Here is a 27,176-nt window from a genome sequence, read left to right on the forward strand (position 1 = left end):
CATTATAGCGTCCGAAGGGTGGCATCTGCGCGCCCGTTCCCTCTCTGCACGTCCTCTAATTGCTGGTATCAGACATTCTCAAACACCTATATAATCCGGCGTATGGATCTACTACTCCCTGCATGCATTATTCACTTCTGTGGGAGTCCAAGGACAGCCGGCCGAGCAAGGGTTCATGCTGGGAGTTGTAGTTTCACAGCATCTGGAGTGCTGGAGATTGCTGACCCTTGGTGCAATCACTGATTAATCGAGGCCATGCAGTGAACTTGTTTAGGTCTCTCGCCCCTTAACATGCTAACATTTGGATGACACTATGGGGCAAATTTACTACTGAAAATGTTTCATTATTTTGGAGTATTTTGCACCAAAAAACTGGCGTGCATGCTTTACATCACATTTACACCTGACAAGGGCATGGCTTCACTTTGAAGAGCAGTCTCCTAAATCTACCTCCGTGCACCAAACTTTTGCCGCATTTTTGGAGTTTCTGGTATAAACTTAGAATAAACCGTTTTTTTTGGCTCACGGATAGAATTCTAGAGTAAATCTGCTGCAGGATTTACGATACTCCAAATTTCTAAAGGTCCATGCGCCAGAATAGTCAATTTAATTCGTATTGTTAGACATTGTAAAGTGCGACCTTTGGTAAATCTGCCCCATTTTATCTGGGCTAGAGTCCACTTTCCAAAAATGCGGCAAAAGTGTGTTTTCTGCACCATTGAGAATGTCTGATACGTGTCCTTTATGACGCCTTTCTGCACTAACTTGCCATATTGACTTGTTGCCTGGTATTTATGACTTGGACGCTCTAACCTTTTATTCTAGCTTCTGCCAATCGGAGCTCAAGCTCTGTCTCCTTTTATGTTATAGATCTTCTCAAGTCATTTATAATGTCAGTCTTATATTGTGTTAAAGTTTGTGCAAATTTAGGAACATTTGCCATCAGAGTGCATGCCACCTTGCATGATCCCCTGAAATAGTTAAAACCAGTGCACACTTGGAGTAATAGCTGAACATTAAAGGGCATCTGTCAGCAGATTTGTACCTATGACACTGGCTGACCTGTTACATGTGCACTTGGCAGCTGAAGGCATCTGTGTTGGTCCCATGTTCATATGTAGCCGTATTGCTGAGAAAAATGAAGTTTTAATATATGCAAATGATCCACTGGGAGCAACAGGGGCGTTACCATTACACCGCGAGGGTCTGCTCTCTCTGCACTTTGATTGACAGGGCCAGGCAGTGTAAATGTGTTCACGTCTGTCTGATCCTGATAATCAAAGTGCAGATGGTGCGGCAGTTCCAGAGAGATCTGAGCCTCTAGGTGTAATGGTAACGCCCCCGTTGCTCCTAAAGGGTAATTTGCATATATTAAAACATCATTTTTTCTCTCAGCAATGCAGACACATATGAACATGGGACCAACACAGATGCTTTCAGCTGCCAAGCGCACATGTAACAGGTCAGCCAGTGTCATAGGTAGAAATCTGCTGACAGATGCCCTTTAAGAGTGGTGTTTGGTGCTTCCACTAGCATATATATAATGTAATGTCATTTATTTAATTTTTTTTTTATTTTTTCTGCACGTATTTAAAAATCTGGTGCATTCACCACTTCTGTAGCAGCACTACTAATACATGGCTGCCTGTAAAGGGATTCATGATGAATTATGGACATTTACGTGGGTTGAGGACCCAGTCAGTTATGAGGAATGATTATTACTATGACTGCTCGTTCTCATAAAATGTGCTGCCATTCATCCAACAAATGAGAAGCACATGACAAACTATTCGAGGGGTATTCCAGGAGATATAGATGAGCAGGGCAAGTCATCAATAACTAATGGGGGGGTCAGACTTCCAGCACCCCCACCAATCAAAGCGGTTTACAGGTCCACAGTGCTCAGGTGGGCGCTGCAGTCCATTCCTTGTCCTGGGCTGCAATACAAAGCACAGCCATTAACGGCGTTACAATGTTGTTACAAGCACTGAGGCCCTTTAATTCAGCTGATTGGCGGGATTGCTGGGAGTCAGACCCCCACCGATCTGATACTAATGACCTGTCCTGAGGATAGTTCATCAGTATTGTACTCCTGGTAGACCCCCTTAACTCACTGAAGGCATTTGCATTAGCTTGGACCCTTTACATGCTGCCATTTTTATATCAACGTACATACTAACAATATGCTTTCCCAGTCCTGATTGTTAACCCTTATCTTCCAGACCCCCCCTTAATACAGTAAGGCTGCAATGAAATATATTGACTGCATGTGTATAAAGAAGTAGAGTCACTTTGTGAGGTCTGTTCCTCCCCTGAATGTCGTGGTTTCATCCACGACATTGATTTTCAAAGTTGACTTCTTTCTACACAGCCGCAAAATCTTACAAACAAGATGATTGTTTTTAATTAAGCGACCAAGTTGAAATCAATTTACAATGTTTTTTCCCCTTCTGTCTGACAGAAATGGACGACGCCCCTGTCCATCCACGCGTTCCCCGAGTAAGGCATTACTCCCAGAGTGAGGAGACCCCTACGGAGACATTTGGAGGAGCCAATGAGGAAACCTCAACTTTACCTCGCAGCAGCAGCACATCTGACATCCTGGGGCCCATGGCGGCTGAGAGAGTCAAAGGTGCAGTGCCAGTTGCAGACCATCCCTCCCCTCAGACTTTGGACCCCCCTTGTGCTAACACACACGGTCAGGAAGCATCCCTAACACAGGCGGATGGCAGTATATATGATCACCTTTGCCAATTGACTGGCTCGGCTGAATTGACAGATGCAGAATTTGAGCAGGGCTGGTATGAGGAATTGGAGGGAGGAGGAGACCTTTTGCCTTTTTTAAGGGAGTATTTCAAAGAGCAAAGCATGCAAGGTGATGAGATGGAAAAAAGCAAGGTCGGGTCTACTTTGGTGGATCATAAAAAAGAGCACCTTGATGAATCAGAGTTGTGCCCTAAAGGAGACGGCCGTACAGTGTTAATCGAGGGGCTCCATCACCCACCACAGGCTGAGAGTGGTTCAGGTTTAGAGGGGCACGTAGCCAGGAAATCGGGGGGTTTGAAGGTACCTGGTAGATCGAGGGATGTTCATGTGAGGATTCAGGTTGACGGAGAGTTAAACGAAAGTAAATCTGTTCTGGAGCAAGTTGACCGGAAGAGAGGTCTGTTTAGACAAGCTGCAGCAGAGGAAGATGATGTTCCTGATCTGCAATCTTCTCAGCCTCCTCAATCTTCAGGTGGTGAACACGGGGCCAACATAAAGAACTTGTGTGAGTCTGTGACGCACAAGGCCAAAGCAATTCGCCGAAAACGCAACAGTGTGCAGGTCTCTTTCCGTCCTTCGACTGAGGCGGTGCTTTTCTACAATTCTATGGAGAACAAAGATGCCCCATGGAAAGCCAGGCTGCGCAAGATAAGTGGCTTGAGTTCAAACTCCTCCATAGTTGTGGATACAGGGAAGCCCACGGCATCCGCCGCCACGGGTGCAGTGAGAGTAGCGTCAGGCGTTAGCCAGTCAGGGACTGACCAAACTGGTGTTCCCTACCCTCCAACACAAGTGCATAAGGAACCTAGCCGCACCAGGCCGCGGTCTAGCAGTCAAGAGAGAGCCTCTTCTCATGCGTCTTTAGGAGGCGTATATAAATCTGTTGTTCATGCTCTCTCAAAACCTAAGGCCAGCGTGTCCCTGCAGAAGCAGCAAAGGACGGCAGCCGAGGCTCCACTGAAGGACCTGTACGGTCATGTAATGGGCTATTTTGGAAGGAAGGCAGCAGGTGAGATCCTTCAGCCCTGGGAAGTGTCCCCAGAGCGCACGCAACGATGCAACACCCGTTTGGCTTTGTATTGCAGATGAAAAAACCCCAGCTGCCAGCAATCAGGAGCTTCTTTTGGGATGACTTGCCGCTTATACCTCCTCCATGCCTCGTTGACACCCTCTGTGGGATCTTTGCATGTGACTCCCCTGTGGCTGATATAACCTTTCTGAAAGTGTTGTACCTCCCCTACCTTTTTCAGCAACTCTGCTTTCTTTACTAATACCCCTCCCCATGAGGTGAGTGCTGTCACGTCCTGGCTATCACAGTTGTGTCGCTGGATAGCTGGAGAACACCTCTGTTAAGTGTCTTGTCCTGCAGTCTTCTCGTTTGGTTACACGTAACTACTCCTTGAACGCATTGAACGGGGAATCTTTTCATTCATGTATTTAACAGTTGTGTCAGCCCGTCCACCTATCACCACTGAAGTGTACAATGCACGTATAAAACACTGACCATGACCTAGAAAACGCCGGCATCAGGGTCAATCAAGGAGTATTCAGGTTTTTTCAGTGTACTTTTGCATCTGTTCAACATGGTTTTCAAGATATCTGCTTGCCAGCGGACACCTTCATTTTATTTTTCCAGTGCAAAAAAATGTCCTGGTGGTGTGCACACAGGGGCTGGAATGGTCATGTGACGTGCACACAGTGGGCAGGACTGTTCACGTGACGTGCACACAATGGGCAGGACTGTTCACGTGACGTGCACACAGTGGGCAGGACTGTTCACGTGACGTGCACACAGTGGGCAGGACTGTTCACGTGACGTGCACACAGTGGGCAGGACTGTTCACGTGACGTGCACACAGTGGGCAGGACTGTTCACGTGACGTGCACACAGTGGGCAGGACTGTTCACGTGACGTGCACACAGTGGGCAGGACTGTTCACGTGACGCGCACACAGTGGGCAGGACTGTTCACGTGACGCGCACACAGTGGGCAGGACTGTTCACGTGACGCGCACACAGTGGGCAGGACTGTTCACGTGACGCGCACACAGTGGGCAGGACTGTTCACGTGACGCGCACACAGTGGGCAGGACTGTTCACGTGACGCGCACACAGTGGGCAGGACTGTTCACGTGACGCGCACACAGTGGGCAGGACTGTTCACGTGATGTTCCCACAGGAATAGCACTGGTCACGTGGTGTGCAATAGGGGCTGGACTGGTCACGTGGTGTGCACACAGGTGCATGGTGAACTGATTTATCAGAGCTGTGTACCTGTGTGCCACATGAGCAGGACACATTTATATTCACTGAAAGCTAACAATGAAGCATCCTATTGAATGACTGCAAGCAAAGATATTGAAAGAGATGAGAGAGTGATGCCGAAGATATATTGAAAAATAATCTAACTTTTTGTTTTAAGAAAAAAAACTGTTATTGCCAAAACCATCATACCTGCTATTAGTGCATTTTCTCATGTGACTCATTATCGTGCGTCACCATAAAAAATCTCCACATGTCCGGACTAAAGCCGGCTGTAGACATCAGATTAGTCACCATCTTCAAGTGTCCGTTCTCTATGGGGACAAATAAATCAGCATTACTTCTGCCTTCTTGAGTTGGTTTTCCCCCGACTACTACATAGACCTACATGGCGACGATAATTGGATGGTTTTGGAGGACTTTTGTTTTTTTCACTGAAAGAACGTGCCTGATACTATTCCTGGTCATGTATATAGGCAGCTGATGTGATTGATGGTCCTGATGCCTGCTTTGTCACAACCTGTAACCCGTGAGGAACTTTGATGGTGATATGTGAACAGACTCCTAGGTAATGTGTCCACCCTTGACTACTATTTTCCATTTACATATAGAGTTACTCTACATAAAAGGTTTGTAATGACTTTGTCGTATGCTACATTATTTATTTTGTACTGATCCCGAGCTACGGCCAGTGGCATAGTTCAGAGCTGCATTCCCAGTTCTGAAGGCTTCAGAGCTGAAATCTCCCAGCATTCCTTGCGGACTCAGTGTCAGAGCATGTTCCAGTGATTTGGCACCTTCTTTATTCCAGTCATTGTATACTGGAAATCCTGCCTACATTACAGCTCTGCTTAGCTGTCACAGATGTGTCTGACAACAGGCTCGTGGTCTGTTTCCAATGACGACTGGCAGAACTATGAATGCAGCTGTGAGGTACAGGCAGGTTGCAGTGCAATGCATTTACAAAGTTATTACAGCTGTGTGTAGGTGATGGCTACATGTAAGCGGTAAGATGGTGCTACGCGGTGCACACTCCATTGACTGCTTTGTTCCAACGTGTTGTGTTTGTTCATTGCCTTTTGTACGGAGTTTGTGCTCCACGCTTTCACAAGTTCTGCAACTTCAAGAATTCTTCTATGTCAAGCTAATAATCCAGTTACTCTGTATATTAATGCAACTTTACCGTAACTATGCGCCACAATATTCGGCCAGACAGACTTAAAGGGAACCTGTCACCAGCGACCTCCCTGCCAGCTGTTTTCACGAACACATAGCTGTGGTTCACCTGATTAACCCCCGCTGTTTTTCTTTTGTTGATCCGAGGCTCCAGTCCCGAGTTATGTTACTTTATGTTAATATGCAAATGAGGTCTTTGGTGCAAAGAGGGCACCACCATTGCTCTTGTTTCTTCCATGCGCCACTCATTTCTGTGGACAGCCGCTTCTCGCACTGCTTTGCCACTGCCTGGACCTGTCAATCAAATCAGGTCAGGGAAGGAGCTGGTCAAAGAAAGGGGTGGGGCTTGGGTCTAACAAGAGCAACGGTGACGCCCTCATTGCACCAAAGGCCTAATTTGCGTATTAGGAAAAAAACATTTTAATCAGGTTGAACCACAGCTTTGGGTTTATGCAAACAGCTGGATTGGGAGGTCACTGTTGTCAGGAAATTTACTGATAAACCAGGTACAATGTCTTGTAGGGCTAGCAGCTCATCTGAATGTAAGGAGACCTTTCACGATCCGTTGCTTCATTCCAAAGAAAAAATACTTGCAATCTATATGCAGATGAGCAGTTAAGTGCACTGAGGGCGGGCCCAAGCCGCTGTGTGCACTCTTGCTCCTAACGCTTCCTCTGCCATCCCCTCCCTCTTCTTCCTGATTGGCAGGGCTAGGTTCCTACATGGTCATGTTGCCTGGCCCTGGCAATGAAGAAGGAGTGGCTGGCAGAAGAAGCAGGCGGATCAAGGGTGCACAGAGTGGCTTGGTTCCACCCTCAGTGCATTTAATGCTCATTTGCAAATGGATTAAAAGTACGGTACTTTTTCGCCAGAGAGAAGTAGAAGGTACCATTTCAATCAGCTGAGCTGGCCCTATAAGTCATTGTTCCTGACAGTGAATTTCCTGGTGGCAGGTTCCCTTCAAACGTGTTGTCTCACCATATAACAACTTAACACCTACCTGATCACTTGGGGCCCGACCTAGGGCTGCAGCTATTGATTATTTTAGTAATCAAGTATTCTATCAATTAATCCAACGATTAATCGAGTACTCTAATAAGAAAGAAATGAATTTAAAGAACATTTTCCCTTATAAAAACGTATCAGGCCCCCGTGTCATCAGTCCTCAGCACCATCAGCCTGCTCCATGCCATCAGCTCCCCCTAGTGCCATCAGTCCCTCTATGCCATCAGCCCCTTAAGGCCATGTCCCCCACTGCCATCAGCCCCTCCATGCCATCATGTCCCCCACTGCCATCAGCCCCTCTATTTCATCAAGTCCTCCAGCGCCATCAGCCCGCTTCACGCCATCAACTCCCCCTAGTGCCATCAGTCCTCTGTGCCATCAGCCCCCCCCAGTGCCATCAGCCCCTTTCATGCCATCAGCCCCTTAATGCCATGTCCCCCACTGCCATCAGCCCCTCTATTTCATCATGTCCTCCAGTGCCATCAGCCTCTCCATGCCATCATGTACCCCAGTGCCATAAGCCTCTCCATGCCATCATGTCCCCCAGTGCCATCAGCCCCTCCATGCCATCATGTCCTCCACTGCCATCAGCCTCTCCATGCCATCATGTACCCCAGTGCCATAAGCCTCTCCATGCCATCATGTCCCCCAGTGCCATCAGCCTCTCCATGCCATCATGTCCCCCAGTGCCATCAGCCTCTCCATGCCATCATGTCCCCTAGTGCCATCAGCCTCTCCATGCCATCATGTCCCCCAGTGCCATCAGCCTCTCCATGCCATCATGTCCCCCAGTGCCATCATCCCCTTCACTCGACCCCCCTTCCTTCCCACCCCACCGTAATACTTACCTTTCCTGGCAGGGTGCGTGGCTGGCCGATATGGAGTCCGCAGGAGAGGGACCACAGCTTCTTCTTCTTCCGAACATGCACTGGGATCTGACGTCACACAGCGTCAGGCCGCGCACGCTGACTATGTGTACACACCAGGACAGTGCAGCGTGGTGCCGACGGGAGGCCACAGAGCGGTGAGTGATAGGCTTCCCTCACGCTCTGTGGTCACATGATCAAAATGAATCCTCGATGCAGGAAAACTGCATTGAGGATTTTTTTTGTATCGATTATATTGAGTAATCGTTGCAGCCCCCTTCTCATTGAGACCCCTGGAGATAGTCAAGTGATGTGCTTGGCTTCTCTTCGCCTGTCTCATAAAGATGAATGGAGTGGCAGCGCACATTTTGGGACATTAGAACTTGAAAATCCTCATGGTCAGTGGGGGGCCGGAGGATAGGTGATGAGTTAAAGTTCGCCAACACTTCTAAAGGGGATATTTAACCTGTTGTGTGGGTATGACTGCTAGGACCCTCATCAATCAGTTTTTCCCTATCCAGAGGTTAAGGGAAAACATGAGGTAAACAGAATACCCCTTTAATAATGCATCCAAAATGCAGCATTTATTATAAAGGCAACCGGTCACTAGGTTGGAGGCCATTAAACCTGGGGTTTAGCTTTCCAAACCTGCCCTTGTCAAAACCGTCCATGTGGACAATGTGTAGTAGAAGAACCGATATCTTATCAAAGTTTGAGACTAATTTCCGTCAGCATCTGGCGCATGTGCCCCACGTACCTGAAGGGGAGCACCGTACACCTCACTGCACATGCTAAACTGCTACAATACAGCAGTGCCATTAGTTTTGAATTTGCCATTACATATTTGATCTTGGCACAGTGGGTCTCATCGGGGCTTCCGTGTCCCCCTTCTGAATTGAGCCAGCATACACTTGTGTGACCAGAGCTCCATTCTCAGTGTGGCCTGCAGAGCACACCATGACTTCACATAGTGGACATGGGGACTCTTGTTGTGACCGGTGGTGCTCCCAGCAGTTGCACCCCCAGCAATCATGCATTAATAATGTCATTGACTCACTCCTATGTACAGCTAATGAACGGGGAAGGGTTACATCTGCCAATGGCACCTCTGGTTATATCGTTATTGGCTGCACACATGTAAGTGATCTGGCTGTCAACTTTCTAACTTCCAAATGGGGTCCATACATCCAGCCCAGATACCATCCCACCTTGGTACCCCATTGCCTACAGCAGGGATCAGCAACCTTCAGCACTCCAGGTGTGGTGAAACTACGACTCCCAGCATGCACACTTGCTTGGCACAGAAGTCAATGGAGCATGCTCGGAGTTGGAGTTGCACAACAGCTAGAGTGCCGAAAGTTGCTGACCCCTGGCCTACAGCATTTGCTTCTGTATCCCGGATTGGAGGTGAAGTAGAACATGAATTGTATAGTTGGTATTTAGTAGGAGGTAGGTACCCTCCCTTGTCTGAGTAAAATGGGTGCCCTTTTATTAACCGCGGTTCTATTTCATTGGCCTCATTCTTACATTCACGTGCAAATCCTCATTTATTCACTTCTCCCCAGTGCACAGGACCGTCCATCCCGAGACAAACAGAGGTTTGGTTACAGCCAAGCCAAACATGCACATTGTCCAGGGGATCGGGGGGTGCTAATACTCACCCAGCACTTGTGAAACCAGCAGTACCTGTTACCTTCTCACTGATGCCACACATCGTCATCACACGTGTCACTGCCACCTACTGACGCAATGTACAATGGCGCTCACACCATGTTTTGCTAGCATTCGCTTTGAGTGTTCCCTGTTGTAATGGAGCTTGCCTGTCTCTGGGAATGCTGGTATCTGGGGAAAAGAAACCCGCCTGGGTCATGTTAAGGAATGGACTGACTGTAAACCGCTATCTAAGGGAAAAATGAAATGTTAGAAATCACTGAGGTGTTCTGAGACCATGTTGAAGTGCCGCAGGGTGTCTCCTGAATCCTCTCAAAATGACTTCTTATCTTCTTACTCTAATAGTAGATACACACCACAGCTGCTGCTGAACCCCTTGTGTTTTAATTGCGGAGGTGTATATTGCTGTACCCGGTGCAGTGCCCATATATGCATGCGTGTGTATGGTGGAGTCAGGTGGAAGGAGTATGGCCTCTTCTACCATTTTCTTTCCCTCCTTAGTGTAGTAGTTTAGGTCCAGCGTGCTGTACATCAATAGTCCTAGTGATTTCACGAATAGATGGTGGCTCCAAATACAGTAATAGCATTGGAGACCTACAGCTTGAAGCTACATCTCGGCTCATAATAGAGTACATGAGCCATTGTGTATATGCCCACAATAAACCCCTTTAATGAAAACATTTCTTCTTGATACAACTTTCCAAATTGATGATTCCCATGATTTCGTCCATATTAGAGTTGATATCCTGTGATATTGTAATGTGTATAAACTCAGGATGACCACCTTGTCCAGAGACGGACAAGCCTTGTTGGACTTTGGATGTTGTCATCCCCTGTCTGAATAACCAAGCTGCAATGAAGCGTCCAGCAATCTGTTTAAGGGGCCGAATGGGTCTTGACTATATGAGAAAATCCAACATATTTCTTGGCCTCTGGACCCATGAAGTTGAATGAGTGAGCCAACACTTGCCCAGATAAGGATGACATCAGGAATGTTACTCCGGCCTGTTACTCCATATAAAAAAAATTTTTTAACAGTTGGTTTGGTTTGTAATACTATAACTTTATGTTATGTGGGGATATATTTTGTAACCTATGGAGGATTAATCGGGAAAGCCGGCCCAAGATCAGAACATCAGGAAGACTTTTCTTTGGAAGTGCTCCTTTCCTCTTCCTATACCCTGCCGGCTCTGCTTCAAGGAATGACCTTTCTTTTAGAATTCCTCCCAGATTTCACTAACTGCTTATTGGCTGAAACATTGCAAAGAGTTTCAGAAATGACTAATCCCAAAAAAACATTCTCCGCTCTACAACGTAGAGACCCTTCTTCCCTAATCGCATGCTGCAACCCTAACAAGTCTACTCTCCTCATCCGCCTCTTTTGATCCTTGCTTGGTTTTGCTTTACGGCTGAATTTAAAATACAAAATTGATGATTTATTTTATTATTTTTCTTATATTTTTTTGTAGCCACCAAAGAGGATTTAGCTCCCCAAATAAATTCTCTGAATAGTGATATCAACTCGAGCTCCAACATCCCCGATCTGATGGATGAATTCATAGCGGAGCGGCTGAGGTCAGGCACAGTTCCGGTAAGAAATGACTATGTTTTCTGACATCTCTTTGTAGGAAACTCTCAAATTCTTACTGTATGGCCACCTCCCCCTCCCTGTTTTCCAGAATTTGACAAGAAGAGGTAGTAGCCCCGGCAGTCTTGAGGTCCCTAAAGATTTGCCTGACCCACTAAACAAACCTAGCCAAATGCGTCCAGTAGATGATCCTGGTGTCCCATCTGAATGGACCTCTCCAGCCAGTGCTGCCAGCAGTGATCTGTTAAGCTCAGACAGCCACTCCGACTCATTCAATGCCTTTCAGTATGAGGGGAGGAAGTTTGAAGGTAGGTACATGTAGATAGCAGCATGATAACCATGAGAACACAATCAAGCAGCTCATGGCGTGATTGGCTTTTTAATTTATTTTTATTTTTATAGCTGGTTTCCCATTTGGCAGCGATTCAGCAGCTCCTCTCACCACAGAGACAGATGCCGGGTCCATACAGCTAAGCACAGAAGAACAAGAGGTTGTAAGCCTGACCACTCTCCATATTGACTCCGAAACCAGCAGTCTTAACCAGCAGGCCCTGTCTGCAGATGTGCTGGTTACTGCAGGTATGCCCAGATTGCTAGGATGTCTTTTTGCCCTGACTGATTTTATATGCCTCAAAAACTAGTAAGGTTGCACACATTTGAGAGTTTTGGCTCAAAGGTCATCAGTTTCTGATCGTTGGAGGTCCAACACCCTAGCTGTTTGGAGAAGCCGTGGTGCTCAGGTGAGCACTGTGGCCTCCTCACAGGAAACCAAGCACAGTGTGGTATTGCACTGGAGCCCTAAAGCCTCTACAAACCGATGATCGGCGGGGGCACCAGGAGTCGGACCTTCACCAACAAGATATTGATGACTTATCGTGGTGATAGGTCATCAATATTGATCTCCCAGAAATTCCCTTTAAGAACATGTATAGTAATGAGTTGGATCTTTTAGCCTTAGCAGTCAATACAGGTGACATGTACCAGCCATTCCAATGTATGACCCTTTCATGTAATCCATGGACATGCCAGGTCCACCAAAGCAGGAGTGTAAAGACACCAACTCTCCGTTCTGGATCATCTTCCAGATGCAACTACTTTTCTGATGTACAGAACGAAAGGAGCAAAATATACCCTTTTTTATGGCTATACAGACCTAAAACACTAGTTTGACCTACAGCCATTCCTCCCGACCTTCACATAAACATGCATTCTTGACTCAGCTGAGTATGCATGTGTTCTCAATGAAGAGAGGAGAATAAGCCACTGACAGGCGCCTTGAAAACAAAGAATCGAGCTTGTTGAAATCCTGCATGCTCGATCCTTCTTTCCTCAGACTTCAGCCATCTGGGGAGAGTCGGGACACCCCCATACATGCAAGTTTGATTGTTGAATGGCCCCCCATAGTGTGCCTTGTTGTGTAATGAAGACACTCTCTGTTCATGTAAAATGTGGATGTCATAGAGGGGGGCCTACTGAAGAACAATAATCATTTACAGTTCAATAACTTGGACAAAACCACTTCCTCAGCTTTTTTTTAAAATTTATTTAAATACTGTCTTAGGCTCTGAAAATGCGTCTCCTGCCGTCTCTGCTCATGGCTCACGCTCGCAAACGCCGTCTCCTGCTGTGTTTCCTTCTGATCAGACAGAACTGCATGAGAAGCTTCAACATTCGGTGTTGCAGACGCCAGACGATATAGGTAAATTAAATGTTAGATCAGATTTCTGATTGGAATAGTGTTAAGCCAAGAAAGCATAGTAACATAGTACATAAGGCTGAAAAAAGACATTTGTCCATCCAGTTCGACCTGTCATCCTGCAAGTTGATCCAGAGGAAGGCAAAAAAAAAAACCTGAGGTAGAAGCCAATTTTCCCCACTTTAGGGGAATAAAAAATGTCTTCCCGACTCCAATCAGGCAATCAGAATAACTCCCTGGATCAACGACCCCTCTCTAGTAGCTATAGCCTGTAATATTATTACACTCCAGAAATACATCCAGGCCCCTCTTGAATTCCTTTATTGTACTCACCATCACCACCTCCTCAGGCAGAGAGTTCCATAGTCTCACTGCTCTTACCGTAAAGAATCCTCTTCTATGTTTGTGTACAAACCTTCTTTCCTCCAGACGCAGAGGATGTCCCCTCGTCACAGTCACAGTCCTGGGGATAAATAGCTGATGGGATAGATCTCTGTACTGACCCCTGATATATTTATACATAGTAATTAGATCTCCCCTCAGTCGTCTTTTTTCTAAAGTGAATAACCCTAATTTTGATAATCTTTCAGGGTACTGTAGTTGCCCCATTCCAGTTATTACTTTAGTTGCCCTCCTCTAAACTCCCAATACTGACCCCTGAGGTTCCCCACTAGTGACAGTGACCCAATCTGAGTGTGTACCGTTAATAACCACCCTCTGTTTGCATGAAGATTTATTTCCTAGGATAACCACGTTACAGCAGACAACCAAAGGTGTGTGATTTTACATGATCACCGTATTGTGGCAGTTCTTTGTTCTTTCCTGTAGGTGTCACCCTTGCTATTGTTGTGAAGTCATTCGCAGACCATCGCGAAACCACATGTGCTGCTTTCTTTTGCAGAGCCTTGTGAATTCCCGCTGGAAAGCTGCAGCGTAATGGCAGGTGGGACGCTAACCGGTTGGCATGCCGATGTATCGACAGTTATGTGGAGGAGAATGCTAGGAATCCTGGGAGATGTCAATAATATAGGCAACCCTGAAATCCATGCGCAGGTTTTTGACTATTTATGCGAGCTGTGGCAGAACCTGGCCAAGGTAATGTATCTGCCAAGATCCATAGCTGCATGTATAGACTCTCATTTGGCCCTTCCAGCCCCCTTGTACTGGTACGCTTGACTCCTCTGGTGGCAGGATATCTCCCTTCAGAACAAAATGTTCAGGCATGTTAAATTCCAGTACGCCCAACCTTTATTTACCCCAATAGTATATGCCTGGTATTACCTCCATACATATTAGTGCCAGATTAGTCTAATGTGTAAGGCCAGCTTAAAGGAGTTATCCAAAACTGAATAACCCCTCCCCTACAATGGCCGGACCAGCGACACTGAACATGCTTATCGCTCCGCCATTTTCACATCTTCCCTGCCTGCAGAAAATAACATTGGTCAAAAAGGGGGGGGGGGAATTGGTGGTGAAATGGGGGTGGCAGGTTGTGGCAGTCACCTGCCCCCTCACATGACGCACCAACCAACCCTCCCCCATCGACAGATGTTTTCTGCTGGCAGGGAAGATACAAAGATGGCCATGGAAGAGCAATTCAGGAGGAAACCGACGTCGGGGGGGCCAGGTAAGTATGCTCTGTGTCGCCAGTCCGGGCGTTGTAGGGGGTGGTTATTCAGTCCACGTGTGTCCGGTTTTGCTGTAGATTATTGTGCAACAAGTCTGCAGGAAAATCCACAAGGCAAATTTAGCTTTTCAGTGCAGAAAAAAAAAAAAAAAATGTTGATTTTTCCTCTGTGGGTTTCACAGAGAAATGGTGAAAAATGTGAACTGGTAAAAGAAATGGTAAATAAAGTAAATCTGCGGCGGTAGATTACTTGCAGGTTTAATTATAGATTTTTCTTCCCCATTGAAGTCAAAGGGGAAAATCTGCAACAGATCTGACAGGCTGCGGCTTTAAAAATCTGTTACGCTGGTCAAAATCTGCATGTAAGGGTAAGACCGCTTGTACGTCAGATTTTGTGCAGTCTCACCCGCTTACATTGTACTGTATTCCACGGGGGATTATTGCAGCAGAAATCCGAGGTATCCTCCAGGGTGAACTGGTGAATGATGTCATTTAGAAATCTTTGTATTAACGTGATGATCATTTTCCTTTTCTAGATTCGAGACAATTTGGGGATTTCTTTGGATAATATGTCATCTCCTCCCCCACCTGTACTTATCCCACCCTTAAGGATCCTCACCCCGTGGCTTTTTAAGGTACTGACACGTGCGTTTAGCCAATGTTAGTGAAAGGAGATCTTCAGGAGAAGCTGAGATCAGGGTTCTCACATCAGTATCTTTTTCTTCTCTTCATTAACCAGTTAATGACCCTGCGGGGCAAGGCCCACTTCACATATATCAGTTGTGTCCAGCCGGCTACTTTAGGCCGGGAGCCGGACACAACTGATGTATGTGCACAGATCCGGCGTCTCTACACTGATAGCGCCGGACAGGATAACGTACCATGCAGCGTTTTTCCGTCCGCCACTATTTGCCATCCAGCATCACAATCATGCGCCAGATTTATGACAATGACTCAGATCAGTTCCCCTCCGAAGTTTTCTACTTTTACACCGGAGGGGAATTGAACTGGATCGACGGAGATATGTGAGGGGGGGCACACTAAGATGAAAGCATTTTTGACCTATTAACCGGACAGTCAAGTAAAGCTGTGACCACCAACTCTCCTTTATGGCAGCCGGATCCCCCTTCACTTCCATGACCCCAGTGAGTGTGACAGGAATGTCTACATGATCAGATTTTGAATGTTTTTTTTTTTTTTCAGGCCACAATGTTACCAGACAAGTACAAACAAGGGAAACTCCATGCCTACAAACTGATCTGCAAAATTATGAAGAGAAGACAAGATGTGTCTCCAAACCGAGACTTCTTAACGCACTTTTACAATATTATGCACTGTGGTTTGCTCCATAATGATCAGGTAAGTCTATGTCATTGGACAGAGTCACATAGAAACATGGCAGGAGGGGAAGACAGGTAAGTGCTGGTGCCACCTTACTTCATTTGCTGTATGTACGGACTGGTCGCTGGTTGTCTCGTATGTTACATTAAGGCCGGGTTTATTCTTCCATTCTTCTGATCCGTCTGAAGAACTGAAAAATAAAGAAAAAAACAGATCCTGTATTTTAAGCATCCGTTATGCACATTTGGCATCCGTTTTAGCCATTTCCGTCAGAGATCTAAGACGGAAATGCCTAAAACAAATGTTAAATGTGAATAACGGATGCTTAAAATGCAGGATCATTTTTTTTCCCTTTCCTTCTGGCTGATCAGTAGAACGGAAAAATAAATGATGACGTGAACCCAGCCTGAAGAGATTATCTGGGTTGCGCCGGGATCGCATGCTGTATGTTGGGCACGTGATCCTAACCTGGCTAGCGCTGTTTTAAACGCAGGCTAGGATCTCATGCTCCATGTACAGCACGTGATCCTGGAAGTGGCCTCTACACGGTATAGCGGAGCAACCCGGATAACCCCTTCACATATGTCAATTTTTAAAATAAACCCGATAACCTACCATGTTTTTATATTACCTGATTAAGAAACTTTTAGATAAGTGACTATATATTTTTTTTCCCCTTTCCTCACATAGGATATAGTAAACACCATCATCAAGCACTGCTCTCCTCAGTTTTTTTCACTGGGGCTCCCAGGGGCCACCATCTTAATTATGGACTTTATTGTAGCAGCAGGAAGAGTTGCTGCCTCATCTTCTTTGAATGTAAGTAAGAGGATCTCTTGGGACTCTATAGGCCAACTGTGGTTTTCCTTGGGAGTTATTCGCTCTCACCCCCCCCCCCCCCCCAAATCATATACCGTACATAACTAAGAAGACCCAGCATCATCTGAATTGTGTACCACCATTATGTGCAATGTATAAGATGCAGTGGTGGAAAAGGCAGCACGGTATGCAAAAATAATACTGACCATAAATTTACAGACCACTTCCATATTCAATGCTGTATTTTACCGGTCTTGCGTAGAGAGCCCTTTATAAGTTGGCCTGGGCCATGTGCAGTAATTCTGTACCACCAGCAGCAAGCCTACTAAACGTTGCAGTTTATAAAATAGTTTATATGACGTTTTGACGTTAGTTTTTGTATTTTCTTTCTAACAGGCTCCACGTGTGGAAGCTCAGGTCCTTTTAGGATCTCTGGTCTGCTTTCCTAACCTCTATCAGGAGCTCCCAGCCCTGCACCCTACCGGCTCTGAAATTGTCATGTCCAAGTTCACAGATGTAAAGGTGAAGCACTGAGATATTACCGTCTTCACATGTAAGGCTGCATTCACACGTCCGTGGTGTGTTGCGGACCCGCAAATTGCGGGTCCGCAACACACCAGCCCGGCACCCCCATAGAAATGCCTATTCTTGTCCGCAAGCTGCGGACAAGAATAGGACATGCTCTATCTTTTTGCGGAGCTGCGGACCCAAAGATCGGGGCCGCGCACCGCAAATGCGGATGCGGACAGCACACTGTGTGCTGTCCGCATCCATTCAGTCCCCATAGAGAATGAATGGGTCCGCACCCGTTCTGCAAAATTGCGGAACGGATGCGGACGTGTGAATAATAGTGATATAAATGGGTCAAAAAGGGATCCTATGTAAATAAAGCTTAATGGTTGTAGTAATGAAGAATTATACAACTTTCTAATCTGCTTTAAAGGGGTTGTGCTAGGTTTCTTGTGCTAGGGGATAACTAGCTTATCGCTGGGGGTCCGACCACTCTGACCCCCACTGATCACCGGAACAGGTGTCCCACTCCCCCGTTCTGATGGAGCAGCAGGTCATGCATGCGCACTGCTACTCTAATCATTCTCTATGGGAGCTCTGAGGACAGCACTCGGTTGGTCATCTCTCCTGACAAGTTTTCTTTTCATAAATGCTTATTTTTCCTGTGTTGTGCCATTCCTCTGTTATTCCTCCTTAAAATGTAGAGATATACGGACAGCTGCATGTCACCATTCCCCTTGTTAAAGGGGTGTAACCCTACACATTCTGACTCTGGTAGCACTGATCAGTCAGTGTCAGACACTGTAGGAATACCCACCTTTCCCAACAGTCCTTTACTAAAACAGACATATCAGGAAAAGCAACAAGGCTCTATTTAATTCATCGCCATTTTAAAGATTCTTTCTTCACATCTAGAGGCTAAACATCTAGTCAGCCCTATTACTTCGGAGAGTTAGATACAGGAGTATCCTGTGTATCTAAGCTCTCCCTGTCCTATTTTATTTTCTAGAGTCCACGGTATTTGGCTCACATTGGTTTGTCTAGACCACATACCATGTAGAAAATACTCTGCTATCTTAAGGGGGGTTTCTACCCATAGGATAGGTAATCAGATCAGTGGTGGTCCGACATCAGCACCCCCACCTGTCAGCTGTTACCTGCATCCTCAGTTCTATAAAGCAGACATTGTGCAGAGTCAGTACACCACAGCTCCGTACAATGTGTAGTAGCTGTTCTCGGGTTCCGCAGTTGATGCTCCTATTTAAGTGAATAGAAGCTGAGCCCCAGTACCCAAGAAAGACCACTACATAGTAGACTTCTTTCAGCTTTTTAGATGGCATCAACGGCAGCTGTCAGATACAGACCCCCATCCATATTGGTGACATATCTATTATTATTACAGGAAAATGCTTCTTCCTCCTGCACTGATCTTTGACTTTTAGTTCACTGTTGAAATCCATATACAGGAGTCTGTACACTGAGACATCAGGTTACATTTGATGCCCAGAAAAGTCTGAAGGGAGCAGTAGGGGGGAGCCGCACAGACAGATACTGCTATTTTTTTTATTTTACCATCTTACGCCAGTGCTGGATTCACAGCTACACTGCTCAGATACTGCTATATAATGTCCTCTGTGCTGTGGATTCTGAGTGTATGTAAGAGATAGGGGAGCAGCATCACCTCTTTTTTGTGTGGTATGTATGGGAGACATCATAGCAGCTAGCCTCCACCTACTCTGAAGCTGAGTTCAGGGAAAACTGACAATTTGCTACTGAGCATATGGAAGGGGAGAACAGGTGAAAAGTATCAGATCCAAGTCATAATGGTCACATATAGTGTTCGTCATGTATACACGCATGGCAGCGTGTTCTGAAAAGTCATCAGAAACAACAGGTACACTTCAGTGCAGTAGAAACTCTGAAATCTGTATGATGCATTCACAAAGTATTAGACACCCTTTTTAGCATAAGAACATATCAAGCTAAATTTGCATAGCTCTAACAGTCCCTGTGTGGTACCATTGTAATTTAGGAGACAGTGCTGGGTCTCCACATGGTGGTGAGAATACAGCTTTGTCACCTGTGGGTCACACCCCGCTGTTACGTGGCCCGTTGCTGCGCCTGGGATGTAACACATTCTCGCTGCTGATTAGTAAGCAGCGGGGAAATAGGAAAAGGCTTGTGCGCGTCTGATCATCAGATAATGTGATGCTTGTGTAAATATGAGGACTTATGTTAGGTGAAGGCCTTGCAGTAAATTGACTGGGGCTCCGTTACTTCCATTTGAAGGGGAGCTTTCAGGACCCTTATGCTGTTCCCTCTAAGGACAGCATATACTGAGGTGACAAACGGGCTGATTTCGGATATCTTTCAGCCAGCACTCCAGCCAGGAGGCCAGTGAATATCATGACTTGCGAGCTCCCCCACCCTCTACTGTGGACATGAAGAGACCTGTCCGTCAGCAGTAGGATGGCGGAGCTATGCCCACATATCATGAACACGCCAGACCCCATCCTTCACAACCTAACCAATGAGCTCTTAAACGCTACTTTGTATTAACTCCTATGTGACAGTCTGAAATCCGTGTGCCTTTTTCTACCCTATGGTTCTCCATGAGTAGATGTAAAAAATTAAAATATATCATATACATCATATAGTACATGACAATCTCTTTCTAACAAAGCTAGAACCTGCCCTGTACCTCACATGGCTCCAGAGATCTCCCATTCATTGCTCTGCTAGATTTATATCAAGCTGACAGCTCAAGGGGAGTGTCTTCTCTGCTGCAGCTCAGGGGGCGTGTCCATGCTCTCCCTATCACAGCTCAGGAGGCGTGTCCATGCTCTCCCTATCACAGCTCAGGAGGCGTGTCCATGCTCCACCTATCACAGCTCAGGAGGCAGTTGAAGGTTGAAACTGAGCATGTGCGGCCACCTCAGTGAGCAGGTCAAGAAATAGGAAAGAAACAAACAGCAGGTGGCGCTATACAGATTACGTTTTATTGAATAACTCAGTGGCTATTCTAAATTTGTAATTACATGCAATTACAAAATAATTCAGATCCAGGTGCTGGTTTGAAAACTGTAGAATATTTGAATATTTTGAATTTTTTTTTTTTATTTTTTTTTGTGGGACAACCCCCTTAAATAGGGATTGGGCAGGTTCACTAAAATGTAGGGATCGTTGCAGGTTGGGATGGTCTTTCTTTTGCCCGCATACAGTTTGCATTGTTGTTCGCAGCACACCCCCCTTCCTTTACGAAGGAACGTCCTCCTGACAAACAGTGATTTTGTACCTGCATAAAATGTGATCAAGAACAAAAGTGTTTCACCATTTGCTGTTGCTCGCTGGACAACAAGCGTTCATGTGAGCAGAGCAGTCATTCGGGAGTTAGCGCCCTGTGTACCTTTTAACAAGCCATCATAACGTGGGGTCACATGTGATGCGCTCCCTAATTGAGTTTTATTTTATCACAGGAGCTCAACAATCAAAACTGTTCTAAACTCTGCCAGAGAAGAGCCATCTGGCCTGCGAGGTAAGACCATGAGAATCAGTGGTGGATGCTTGGCTCCTAGCTCGAATACCGTCCCCCCCATAGTCTGAACACTCACTGACGGAAATGACTGCTTGTGCTGTTGGATATCCGTCTCTGATTACACGTGAGTGGTTGTGACTGTATGGCATGATCATCACATTGCAGACCCCTGCGGTCAGGTTGCTTCCATGGTTGGGATGTCCAGACACAATGGTGGGTTTTCTAGGCTATCCTGCAAGCTGCAGATGTTGCATTAATCCCTTGGGGGGGAGAATCATGCTTTCTGGATCTTGTGATGTATGGCCATTTTATTAATCTGCTTCTTTTTCTTGCAGATGTGTAGCACTGTGCAGCCTTGGGATCTGGATGTGTGAGGAGCTGGTCAATCAGACACGTCATCCACAGATCAAAGAAGCGCTTAATGTCATCTGCGTGTCCCTCAAAGTAAGGACCGCTTATAAAATGAAAAAGACGTGCGCGATGATATATACCTAAAGACATGGAGGACATTTATCAAACTGGTGAATAGGAAAACTGGCTTAGTTGCCCATACCTTTACACCAGACCACAGCGCTCACCGGACTCTTCAAGCATCTGATCAATGGAGGTCCCAGGAGTCGGACCCATGCTGAACTAAAATGCCCTGTCCACAGGATTAGATCTGTGGGGGTCTGGGTGCTGGGATTCTCACCTATCACCTGTTTGAATGGAGCCGTGGTGAATCTTGTGCGCCACACTTTATTCAAAGACTAATGCCCATGTACAGCATTGTAGCTGGTTATCTCTATCACTTCCATAGAGTTTGAATGGAGCAGCAGTGAACATGCTAGACCACTGCTTCCTTCAAAGTCTACAGGACCACCGGAGATAGCAGAGTACAGCGCAGTCCCATAGACTTTGAATGGAGCTCTGAGCACATGCTCGACAACTGCTCCATTTAAAAGGTGGGGGAGGGCACAAACCCTCATTTTTGTGATCTGTTAGTATTTGAGTGATCAGGCCCACATCATTGTATCAGTTACCCCCTATCCCATTGATGGGGGATAGCTTCGTTTCTACTGGAATACCACTTTAATAGGTCACTGAGTTTTCAAAATACTTTTGATATGTCATAAAGACCTATCAGAAGTTTGGATCGTGGGGTCTGAGTGCTGAGACCCCCACCAATCGCTAGAACCAGGAGAGAGAATAGCACACATACTGCTCTCTCACGTCACCTAGAAGTCCGTCAGTCCATGTCGATTCTGTCCTTTGCTGCTAGGCGATAGAGCAGGATATGAGAGCAGTTCTCTCTCCTCGTTCTGGGGATCGGTAGGGGTCTCAGCGCTCAGGCCCCACCAATCAAAACTTTTGATGTCTCTATGACATATTTACGTATTGACCCTTTAATGTATTTTTCATTATCAAAAATATTCCACTTTCCTTCATTGAACATCAATGAAATTCTGATAGAAATAATTGATATTCCTGTTTGATGAGGACAATATTGTTCTGTGCTTTCCCTTAGTTTCCCAACAAAGTTGTTGCACAAGTGGCCTGCAGCGTGCTGAACATCCTCCTCAGTTACGCCCCTCAGCTGCAGATTTACCATCCGGACTATCCGCTGAAGATTATCGAGGTAGGTTCATAACCTTGGAATCGCAGTCACTTTATACATGATGCACTGAACTTCTATGTGCTTTAACCATTGTACTGTTAAGGGGGGTGTCACACAGCAGTTTTTGAGCCCAAGCCAGATTTAAATCCAACAGGAAGGAGTAGTAGTCCTTTCTTTATAAATTTCGTTCCCTTCAAAACGCTTCTGGCTTTGGCTATTTTCGCTGGCCTTATAGAAATGAATGGAGGGGCTGCCGGGATGCGTCCTCCTTCACTTTGCCGGCTCAGTTTACGAGATAGGTGCGGGTCCAAGAGGTGGACAGCAGACAACGAGGGCATATACTAGCGATTTGCTCCCATTGTCTCAGATGGGAATGCCTCTTTAAATGGTTCTACAAAGAAGATATCAGATGCTGATTCGACCGGTTACTTCTCCTATCACGTCTGTTTGGGTAACTACTTGTGTTCCCCATGTAGTAATAATTCTGGAGCATCTATTCTTATGACTCTATGTTGTACCGCTCTTCTCTTATTCCTGCTGGAAGTTTATGGATAAAGGTACAGACGGCTTTATCAGTTGGGGGGTGTCCCTGCACAGACTGCCATTGCCAGCTCTCATTGGACAATGTGAGACTGGGCAGGGAGACCCCCCCCCCCCCCAACTGGTAGCACCCATCTGTACCTTTATCTGTAAACTTCTAGCAGTAATAAGAGAAGAACGGCACAACATAGAGTCAAAAGAATAGATTCTCCAGAATTGTCATTCCATGGGGAATACAATTGTTTAACTAAACAGACGTATCAGAAGTGGAGACAGGTCATCTTTAAAAAGAGTCGGTAAACCTAGCGGTCTGCCTTCTGCAGTGAGATAAGTTGCTGTTGTATGGAGAGCCTATGATGATGTCATTGCAGTTCTGTATCCTGATTGGAGTATTTTCACACAAGTTCATGAAATGCCATTTTACAAGTAAATCTTTGCATTTTTTTTGCGACAGATCCTTCTAGCTACTGTGACACATCTCTTGCCAACTGCTGAGACCTCTTCATATGAACAAGATAAACGAGTAAGTACATAAAGGCATACTACGGGGCACGTTTATTAAAAAGCCCTATACCTGGTGGTGGATCCGCCGGCGTTATTAGGAAGCGTCGGCCTCTACATAACCTCGGCAGATCTACCGCCGCTTCTAAATGTAAGACCGCTTCCTAAAACAGGCATAAAAAAATGGTAAATGAAAGGAGTCTCCTGTCCCGCCCATGCCACATCCACTTTTTTTCAACCTGGCGTGAGGGGGGGGGGGGGTTCAGAATGCAGCACAAATGACCTTTTGCAGTGTATTTCTGTTTCATAAATGATCCCCTATGTGTGTATACATTCCTACATTCCTTTACAGGGGTATTCCAGAACTTACATATTGATGACCTATCCTCAGGATGGTTTTTCAATAACTGGTCAGTGGGGGTCTGACTCCCAGCACCAACGCCTTCCACCTGTTTGAAGAGACCACAGCACTCTGAGTCTCTTCATTGTTTACAGCGCTGTACTTTGTGTAGCAGCCGAGTCCCGTTCACTTGAGTGAGGATGAGGAGGGCAAAGGCCATATGTCCGATTGACGAGACGTCACAGGCCTAGGAAGATGATGTGACGCTCGCCCTAGTGCTGTTTCCCCTTCAAACAGCTGATCAGTGGGGGTGCCATGACTTGGACCCCACCAATCACTTATTTTATAGAATGTAGACTTTTGCTGGCAGAATAATGGCTGGCGCCAACTTGAATATGATATCGCCTTTTTCAGACTGCTTCATGTTGTAATGTTAAGCCCACTTCTTAGTACAGGGTCAGCACCCTCCAGCCTGTGGTGAAACTACAGCTCCATTCATGCTCTATTCACTTATGTCAGAGTTCCAAAAACATCCAAGCAAGTTTGCATGCTGGGAGTTGTAGTTTGACATCAGCTGGAGTACAGGAAGTTACTGACCTCTGTCTTGGGGGCTCTTTTTACACTTCCCGATGTTCAAGCAGTAGGGGCACTGATGGATGATGCCACGTCCCATTTGGCACAGGCCCGATACAAACACAATTACTGGCAGTCATTCCTTCCTTTTCATTCTTGGCAGCATATCCCTGGGCTAGCGATAAATCGGACAACCCCTTTAGTGTATACTTGCTGAAGATACTTGTACATATCGTCATGTAACACTTTGCTTCCTGATGATTGTTTTCAGTTGATCGTGTCCCTGTCTGCTGCCTCGCTTCTAGAATGGATGATGCATTACCGCTCCAGTATTACTGAAGCCAGTGCAGCATTCTGGCGGTGGAAACAAGGAAGGGAAAGTTCTGTATTGCACTGTGCTTACAAGGTAGTGTATGACCGCAAAAGCTTAAAATCCAGAAATGAAGAGTTTCTGCCCAAGTAAATCTGTTCAGCATATACGGATGTAACGAAACCCACTGTTTAGTATATTCCTGTTTAAAAGGACAATAACATCAAAACTTTAGGGATTATCTGCGAAGCATTTTTAAATTTCATCTTGCTCCCTTGATGTGAACTGCAGCTGTTGCATTGATGATTAAAATTTTCCTTACCGAGCCAGCGCTACGCTTTGCGGTCTAATTAGGTTGGCGGGCACTTCCGGGATCACGTGCAGTAAATTGGGACAGAGTCAGAGGGAAGAAGAAAAATCATTGCTACTCCAGAAATACTCCCAGTTTTCTCTTCCTTCTGGATTTAAAGCCTAAGATTTTGACAGTATCTGCTGACCATTTAATGTGTATAAGGTTCGCCAGTCTTTCCCCTGATTGCAGAAAAAAGAAAGGACGGCATGTTGGGATTTCTGACAGCCGCCTTTCTCCACATTGAAACCTTGCGCACATTCGGCAGAGTTGAGGGTACATGTGTATAGGGGAGTCGGAAGATAAAGCGGTTTGTCCAACAGCTGTCTGCACTGTATGGGCAGCTTTAGGCTAATGTTTAATGTTCTGGCCCTATCCACAGGATAGGGGGATGACTATTAGATTGGTGGGGTCCTACTGCTGTGACCCCCCCACAGATCATAAGAATAGGGTGCTTGTAACCCACAGGCCCCCCGAAATGAACAGAGCAGCAGAGACCTGTAGCTTTCCCTTGTTACTAGAATACCCCTTTAAATCAGAAACCATTCACTAAGACAAATACCATAATATGGGGCATCTGGAAGAAGACACATTGTCATTTATAACTAGGCCTGTGCCTCAAGACTGGCACAGAAAGCGCCGCTCTTGATAAATCTCACCCATAGAGCTTTGTGCATTTTTTGGTGGCATTAGTTTGGCAGGACTCACACAGCCTTTGTGATGCTGGTTTTGATTTAGGTTTTTGAATCATCGGAGTGAATCGAAAGAAAGGAAAATATAAAGAAAAACTAATAATATGTCTTGTTTCTTCTCCATTTGTTGTTGTCTTTTTTGTGAATCAAGCCTAAAGGCGTATTTACAGGCCTGTACGAGCGTTTTCTCCTGTTCCTCTGGTGTTTGGAAGCTCCTTTACACTAACGTTCCTTCCCAATCTGAACATCTTAACATACTAAAAGCCGAATGCACACGGCCGAGAGCAGTCTGTGGTAACCCGGCCTGGGTTCCTGTTCAGAGCAGGAGCGCACGGCGTCATTGGTTGCTATGATGCCGTGTGCTTCATGCCGCCGCTGCACTACAGTAATACACTGTATAGATCATACGAGTGTATTACTGTAGTGCAGCGGCGGCATGAAGCGCACGGCGTCATAGCAACCAATGACGCCGTGCGCTCCTGCTCTCGGCAAGAATCCAGGCCAGGTTACCACGGACAGCTCTCGGCCGTGTGCATTCGGCTTAAGGGTCCATTCACACATCTGTATGTGTTTTGAGGATCTGCAAAACACGGACACCGGCAATGTGCGTTCCGCATTTTGCAGACCGCACATCGCCAACACTTTCATAGAAAATGGCTTTTCTTGTCTGCAATTGCGGACAACAATAGGACATGTTCTATTTTTTTGCAGATCTGCAAATGCGGATCCGGACAGCACATTCCGGCCTTATTGAAAATAAATGGGCCCGCACCTGTTCCGCAAAATTGCGGAACGGATGCGGGCCCATTTTGCGGACGTGTGAATAGACCCGAAATGTGTCCCCTGGAACCTGTATTCACAGATTTCCTCTCATTTCGGATCTCTGTTCCTATGGGGGAACATTACACCAGACCTGGGCGAATTCCTCGGCTGCACCTTGCAATCTTCTTGTGTTCATACCTAACGTTCAAATAGGAATCGTCTCTCTTTCTAGATGCCTTCAATAAAGCAGTCACTCGGTGTAAAAGTGTATTGACCTCAATTACAGTCGCTTTATGGTTCATTACAATCAGAAAGCTCCTTGGTCCAAGATGTAATTCATTATACTCTGATGCATATTGATTTTTACATAGTAAATCGCTGTGTTTGCTCCTTTTTCACACCCGTCTGCCATGTTAATTGTATTCTTTAATCTACAGGTTTTGCATGACTGTATTTATGGCTCGCAGCATTTCAGCAACCCGCGGTACTTTCCCCTGAGCCTTTCAGATCTGGCATCTGAAGACTATGATCCCTTTTTGCAGCTGGAATGCCTGAAGGAACCAGAACCCCTCCACTCCCCAGATTCAGAGCGGTCCACTAAACTACAGCCGGTCACCGAAGGTAGGTACTAATGTAAAATACAATACAAA

The 27,176-nt window shown here is 46.0% G+C and overlaps 1 protein-coding gene across 1 annotated transcript in view; it reads left to right on the forward strand.

Moving 5' to 3' along the window:
• Positions 1 to 27,176, forward strand: part of RALGAPA1 (Ral GTPase activating protein catalytic subunit alpha 1) — a 188,629-nt gene that overhangs the window by 73,300 nt on the left and 88,153 nt on the right. The window contains 18 exon segments of the mRNA XM_040412867.1: positions 2,462 to 3,775; positions 11,216 to 11,337; positions 11,426 to 11,642; positions 11,737 to 11,913; positions 12,896 to 13,033; positions 13,932 to 14,125; positions 15,194 to 15,292; positions 15,861 to 16,016; positions 16,689 to 16,817; positions 17,214 to 17,339; positions 20,804 to 20,862; positions 21,198 to 21,306; positions 22,370 to 22,480; positions 23,454 to 23,522; positions 24,685 to 24,728; positions 24,730 to 24,773; positions 24,776 to 24,819; positions 26,964 to 27,147. Coding sequence (XP_040268801.1) covers positions 2,462 to 3,775; positions 11,216 to 11,337; positions 11,426 to 11,642; positions 11,737 to 11,913; positions 12,896 to 13,033; positions 13,932 to 14,125; positions 15,194 to 15,292; positions 15,861 to 16,016; positions 16,689 to 16,817; positions 17,214 to 17,339; positions 20,804 to 20,862; positions 21,198 to 21,306; positions 22,370 to 22,480; positions 23,454 to 23,522; positions 24,685 to 24,728; positions 24,730 to 24,773; positions 24,776 to 24,819; positions 26,964 to 27,147 — 3,336 coding nt within the window.

This window comes from Bufo bufo, chromosome 11 (assembly GCF_905171765.1).
Source record: "Bufo bufo chromosome 11, aBufBuf1.1, whole genome shotgun sequence".
Lineage (NCBI taxonomy): Eukaryota > Metazoa > Chordata > Amphibia > Anura > Bufonidae > Bufo > Bufo bufo.